The 7,137-nt window shown below is 37.6% G+C and overlaps 1 protein-coding gene across 1 annotated transcript; it reads right to left on the bottom strand.

Annotated features, from left to right (window-relative positions):
• Positions 1-700: 700 nt before the first annotated feature.
• ITM2A (integral membrane protein 2A) lies at positions 701-6,707 on the bottom strand. Its single transcript, XM_067724259.1, has 6 exons — positions 6,426-6,707; positions 2,834-2,965; positions 2,360-2,557; positions 2,012-2,122; positions 1,619-1,769; positions 701-1,469 (listed from the first exon to the last, which is right to left on the bottom strand). Exons 1-6 carry the CDS (start codon positions 6,534-6,536, stop codon positions 1,381-1,383), a joined length of 792 nt encoding a protein of 263 aa, XP_067580360.1. The 5' UTR covers positions 6,537-6,707; the 3' UTR covers positions 701-1,380.
• Positions 6,708-7,137: the final 430 nt, after the last annotated feature.

The following is a 7,137-nucleotide window of genomic DNA, read 5'->3' as shown; positions in this document are numbered from 1 at the left end:
CTCTATTAGGAGACAGTTCTTGAATTTTTCAGCTACTGTTATTATTTTCTAATTATTGCATGCTTTTTTCCATTTTAAAGGTTTGTGCAATTGCTTTATTTCTAAATTCTTGAAAAATATTTAGTTAATGTATTTTCTTTTTTTTTTTAAAGAAAGTATTTAAGGCTATGGATTTGACTGGGTACAGTTTTAGCTACCAAAATTAATCAACAATCACTACCAGCAGGTGATCAGTGATATCAGGAACAATTTTTAACCTAACACAAAAGAAAGTGTCTAAAGTACTGGCCCCCTTTGTATGGAGTTTATACTCTTAGAGTAGAGATCACAGAATGTGAAGTTATTAAAAGTCATCAACATCTTATCCAAGGTTAGTTCTTAGTGACCTATTGTAGCTGTATATGACTGTTTAAATTTTTATGAAAAAGGAAGCACATTAAAGGTTTGAAATTGCTATGGTCCTGAAGGCTTTTAACAAATAGTTGAATTTACATGTAACCTAACTATGGGGTCTTTATAAAAGAGTAATTGATATAATACCAAAAGAGGGGTAAAATATGAGATTATAAAATATAAATGTGTAGAGATGGGAGTAAAGGCAAAGCTAGGCTCATAATTTTAGATTTATTGCAGGTACACCAAAGCTAAATAAGTAACGTAAATTGTTCATATGAAGTATCTCTCAAATGAGAACCAGTGGTTAAATATGGTAAAATTTATTATATGGTTGTAGAATTCATACAACCTAAATTCCTTATAGCATTTAGCACTTACACAGTTTTGTGGAATTCACAATACGGTTATCAGTGAGAAAGAATCACTGCATTAGTGAAAATGACTTCTTTATGAAAGTTTTTTACATGTAAATCAGACCTATTACAGAGCACCTGACAGAAATGCAAAGATGTAATTTCTAAATTCAGGAAAGTTGCACAAAATGGAAAACACTTAACAATATTAAGTAATTTGACATGCTTTACACAAAACGTCAAAAACAATTTTAAATATTTTAAATTTGGAACATGTTCTACCATATGATTAAAGAGCTTACTTAAACACACACATACACACACACAAAGGATGGAATTCATTGTCAGGGTGTTAGCTGACACATTCATGCTGCTTTCAGAAATCTAAACCCTATAAATTCAAAAAAAAGACATAAGAATTATTTCATTTCAGTTTCAAACAACAAGCAGTGCCAATTAAATTAAAAATTGACAAGAGCTTGCAGTGGTTAGTAGCTTTTTTTCTTTTTAATATAAGCCATAGAGTAAATGCATGAGTAAATATCTTGAGTATCCCACACACTTTAATGTTGAAGTCATATTATAAATCTCTGACTTCCTGTTACTAAGTGTACTCATTTTCTGTTGCCTCTTACTCTTGACAGATCTTGGTCTCAACAATAAATTCGTTGGGGAAGTGTCTAATCTTCCAGCACTTATCAATGGCACGTTTGTTGAAACCTGTGAGGAAATGCACAATAAAAGTGGCTTTTTCATTTTTGTGTAAATAAAAATATATCTAGATTTGCTCTCTACTTTTCCCGTACCCCACCCATACTCTCCTTCACTGTCTCAACAACACAGGGTGAAGGAAGAAATAAATTGCCTACCCAGCAAGAGGTCTCTTCTGCGAAGGCGGAAGGACTTGCGGTTGTTGCAAAGTTGATAAATAAATATACCAAGGTTACTAACATCACGAATCTCCTCCACAGCAACCAGGTCTTCACGAACCACGTAAGTGTGAGGCAGGTATTTGCCACTCTAAAAAATTTTTTTAAAAGATTGAAAGAGAAATTCTTAAAAATGCTATTTAATTTCTCACCTATAGCAGATATACTTTTTAAATAGAGTTTATTTTTAGAGCAGTTTAGGTTCACAGAATATTTTTTATTTGAAAATTATTTTAGTGAAATGGAATGTTTTGGCTCAAATAATTAATTTTAAAATGAGGAAGCAATTATTTGTAATTGCTTATATAAAAAGTTGACATCCAAAATACATACTGCCAGTTTTCCAAAGAGCTCCACTAGATTCTTTGGAGGCATAACAATGGAGGTATTGAGGGGCATCAGATAGCAGTTCCCCAGCAGCAAATCCAGGTAAGCAGTCATGCCCTGTTGGGGAGGGGGAAAATGTTAGGCATGATTCAGAGAGTATCAATGCTGCAGATTTTCCAATGACCATTAGAACAAGCAGTTACAACCTTTCAAAATCAACTAATGTATACTCAGTAGCAAAAGAATGAAAAAGGCTTTGCTGCAAAAAGTTGTATATTTATGAACAAATTTAATACCAATAAACTTACGAAAAAAAAGAAAATTCAGAAATACCTATAAGAATGAGAAACCCACCTTTTCAAAGTCGTGAATAATTGCTGCAGGGTCACTATGAGAGAAACTGGGGACAGGCACATCAATAATTGCGATGTTGTCATCCTCACGAATGTCAGCCTCTTCCGTCACAGGCAGGAAGTAGGGCTCTCCTCCTTGGAGGGAATTTGAAGGGTCCTCAGAATCAAAGAAGCACATCTCTCCACGGTAGATGGTACTCTAAAAGACAAAAAGGGAAAATCAAAACTTTCTAACACTCACTCCCGTGACATTTGAATAATTTCTCAAACTCATATCAGTTCGTTATCCTGTTTATCAAGCTGAGGATTATTGATTACAGTTATCACCATAAAGACAAATCAATTTTATACCAAAAGGTAATTTGAAAACTTTCCCTAAATCTTCATTTATCTGGGGGCCATGACAGAATTATTTGTTTTCGCTAAATGTATAGCAATTAGTAATCCAAAATATAATAACTTTCATTAATATTACCTTGGGCATGAAGTACTTGTAAATGCAGGCTCCACCAACAATAAGTCCTGCCAAGATGAATGAAAGGCCTAAGAGAGTAAGCATACATCTCCCAGAGGAGCCCTCTTTTTCCTTGGCGGCAACTCGGAGTTCCTATTTATTAAAAAGCAAGATCAAAAACAAAAAAAAAACAGATTGTGCTTTTAGACACATAGTTGCTTTTGTGTACAATTTATCACCCTTGAAATCTAAGATGTTTTAAAAAGATGTTAATTCACCCTAGCCTAAAATCATTTCAAGACACTTTCTGATATTTAATAGATGTGAAAATCTCCAATTTATAACAACCTTTTTCTGGCATTTCCAAACCCAAATATAGATATAAAGTTATTTCAAAGTATACAGTTCTAAAATCAGCTGAAAATAACCATTCATTTATGCAATAAGTTATCCTCTTTAAATAAATGGAAGCCATTACTTTTTGGACTTGTACAGTGATATAATCACTAACTTTCTGGAATACAACTGTTTCTTTAGTATTTTTTGTACATCAACTAGTTTGCCAAATTAGAGGTGAATTAATACCCTTTGGTTTATTAACTGATTTTCAAAAAGCTATTTTTTGAAAATTAACTTTTATAGGAAGGAATTCTATAAAGTAGGTATATACCGTTTCCCCCTATTTTAGAAATTAAAATATTGAAGATGAGATCTATTTCATAATATTCCTAAGTTTAATGAGAAATTAGGCTTCCTAATATCACCCAATATTCTATGGCTGTGTATTGCTTGAATGAAATAACGTTTTCTAAGTTCTGGGCAAAACAGTAGATTTAAAGTACAGTCATAGCTAGGCACAAAGCTTTGAGTGTAACAGTGACTGTAAAATTCTGTTAAATCCATAATTTGTTTAGTAATTGGAACAAGGGACTCCAAAACAAACAAGTAACCAATTAGCTCTGTACTCTTCTCAGGGCAGTGGACCAAGGGGCCCTCCAATCTCATTCTTTTATGTCACAATATGCCCTAAGCAGCAGTATTACTGAAGGGTATAATGAATGAAGTCAGCAAATCTATTCTCTTATAATCAGAGGGTAAATCATTCAGACTGGTATGTAAATAGAATTGCTTTAAGTCTTTCTGGCCATTAGCTCTTTTCCATAACTACTTAATGAGAATTAAACTTTAATTAATTTGGTGAAAGCAAATACATAGATTCTAAGGAGAGGCAATCATCTCATAAATGGCTTCAAAAATGATTTCTCTTTAAAATTCAAAGAAATTTGGTATTCAAATTTTCTTAGCTACGTTTACTTAAGTTCAAACCCTCCACTAATACTCTATAAGCCTTGAAGGTTTTCCTTGTCCCAATAATTTTCAGAAATTTAAAATAATTTTTATTTAAAAAATAACCTAAGATTAACACTACAAAGCCTATAAATTATGATTGTGAATCCCTGTAATCTAGATCTAAGGGCTTAGAAATTATACTTTGGATGATTAAATTGAGGTCCAGAAAAATGAAGTGACTTTCCTAAAAGTCACAAAAATGACTTAGTTCGAAATTCTCAAAGGAATTAATTAATTTATTTTTTCTTGTCATTGAGATACGACAAGAGCAATCTGCACTGCAATTTCATTTCTCCTTCCAATATTTCAGGGGGGTTATTATTAAGCAAGATCTAAGTATTAGAGTGTCAATTTCAAAATTTCCCACCATAGTAGGCAAGATATGGAAACAATCTAAATGCCCATGGATGGATGATGGACTAGGAATAAGGATTTTTTTTTCATTTAAATTTGCCAAACTTCAGTGCGGTAGGGGCTGTCACTTACCACAGCTCATTTCCCTCTGAACTGTATTTTAAAGTCATTGTACACAACCTCTGACATACTATTTTGTTGTGTTCAATTTCTGATGAGCTGATCAATACATCACAGTACAATGTGCCAAGTATTATTAAATCAGTGTCTTATGGTGGCCAGGTCAGGATCCTGTCGTATGCTTATTTTTGTTTATTCCTCATAACACCTCAGGCCTGGTAGAAGTATTGCTTGCATATTAACTGAATTCAACAAGTCATGGAGTTTGTGGTGATGTGGGAAAATAAAGGATTATTGTGTGGCTATATTTAACTACTGGCATCTAATTAGAACTCCCCTAAAAAATCTGGCCATATTTCCCTTACAAAGTAAGTAGGACAATTACATATTTGACCTTCTACCATTTAATCAAAACCTCAACAATGCAAGGGGGTGTTTTTGAGTTCTGAAATGTGTCATACACAACAGCTAGTTTGATTGCTGGGTTAACTATTGAAAGTTTCCGTGATAAAAATTCTGCAAAAGCTCATTAGCTTTGCAAATTGTGTGCATAATCAGTTTTACTACATGGATTCTCATTTCACTCAGAGATCTTTTCAAATCTCCACTCTGAACACAAAAGTTTAAACTTTATAGAGAGAACAAGACAAGTTAGGGCAGATTTGCAAGCTCCAACAATGCACAGATTTTGTATAACAAGAAAAAAATACGATTGTGCCTTTTAACATTGAAATTTTACTGAGGAAAATGAGGAGTAGTTTATAGACACTGAAAACGTGTTAGATGTTTAAAGGAGATAGAAATTAGACTAAATGAACAATGGCTAACATTTTTGGGGGGAAAATTCCCCCAGTTCCTGGCAGTGCTAGAAGATTAAATTACAAGGTCAGACTTGCTTCAGATCTTTCTGTGGGGGAGGGTGGGCAGAGGGGATATCACTCAAAAAGGAAGTACTGTACTATAAAGAAAAACAAAAGAGAAAAACAAAACCCCTCAAAATTTCTTTTACGGAAGAGTGTTTTCTTTAGGAAATGTCACTCTGAAAACATACAAGGCTCTTGGAGTAAGAGGGCACAGTGAACATCTCAAAATCTAATTAAGACTAACTTCAGTTTTGACAGCTCCTTTACAGAATGCTTAACACCGCCTGTGACCAGGGAGAAACTGAAAATATACACGGGCGGGCACAGACACACACTTGCCCCAACCCATATCGCATCGAGTCGAAGCTGCCTTTTGCCCCCCGCCCCATCTCCACAAACACTCAGGGATCCTAGAAAGCCTTAAGATTCATAGAACTTCATACATGTCGAAAGGAAAGAAAGAAGAGTTAAATCTCGTGTCCTTGCTCACCCTGCTTGTCCTCTCCGCCCCTGTGGAAGATGTGTGTGCCCCTGGAGCTGACCGGGTGACGTGCCTCTCTTTGATCTCTAGCTACCCACATGTTCCCCAGGAGAAGGTGACATCTGGTCCCAAGTGTTCTCCTCAAACTCCCTCCAACATCCCTCCGCGATGTACAACGTGAGCTGGGACCCACGGAATGTGGCGCGACGCACGGAGATGCTAAGGGACTTGGGGAACCGCAAGCGGAAGGTGGTGCGAATGGACAGAGTTGGGGTGACCGGGCAAACCCAACAGACAGCACAGAGAGCACCGCCGGAAACACAGGAACTCCGCAGCAGCTTTCATTTTGTCCTTTCCCACCTTTCCCCTTCCTTCCCCTCAAACCACCCCCACCCCCACCTTCCCGACCCTGGCAGGCAGTCAGGGGTGGAATGGGAATTGCTACCTTGCCGGTCAGGATCTGAGCTCGGACCGTACGGCTTACTAGGGCCTCCACGTCTTGCTGCGCCTCCTCTTTTTGCACCGCTGTGGGTGTGTTGAAGGCGATTTTCACCATGGTGAATCTTCGGGCTGCGCCGTAAGGCGCTGCTCGAATCAGTGTCCTGGGCTGCAGGTTGGAAGAGGAGAAGATCGCGCTAGCCCTAGCCGCACCTTCTTTCTCCTTGTCTGCTTTTACACTACTGCAAGCCCAGGTCTGGGTATACTTATGACGCAGTCACAAGCTGGGTGGGAGACCGTGGGCGGGCCCAAGCAGGGGCCGAGGGAGGAGCGGGAGGGTGTCTAAGTACTGGAATGGGGGTGGGAGTTGACAGTGGGAGGAGAGAAACTGGGTGGAGCCAGTGGACTGGGACTGAAAACTCCTCACCTGCACTCCAGGCGTGCTCCCACCTCGCTCTCTGCTCCCTCAGATAAGAGCAAGACAGGAAGGAAGCCTGCTGTGTCGTGTCTTTCTGCCTCTGTACAGGCCACAATAGCCCCTGTCCCTGATTCTATTTTCCCAAACTTGGACCTGGCCTCCCGCGGGGCAGGGAACTGTAACTTGGCACCAGTTCAAGCTTCCTCCTCTCTGCACCCAAAAGCACAGTTCCAGGACTTTTCTGTACATTTACAATAATACCTTCCTTTTAAAAAACACTCAGAAGCACGTTTAGAATTAC

The sequence above is a fragment of the Pseudorca crassidens genome, chromosome X, assembly GCF_039906515.1.
Source record: "Pseudorca crassidens isolate mPseCra1 chromosome X, mPseCra1.hap1, whole genome shotgun sequence".
Lineage (NCBI taxonomy): Eukaryota > Metazoa > Chordata > Mammalia > Artiodactyla > Delphinidae > Pseudorca > Pseudorca crassidens.
This window is presented reverse-complemented; position numbering and strand designations above follow the sequence as displayed.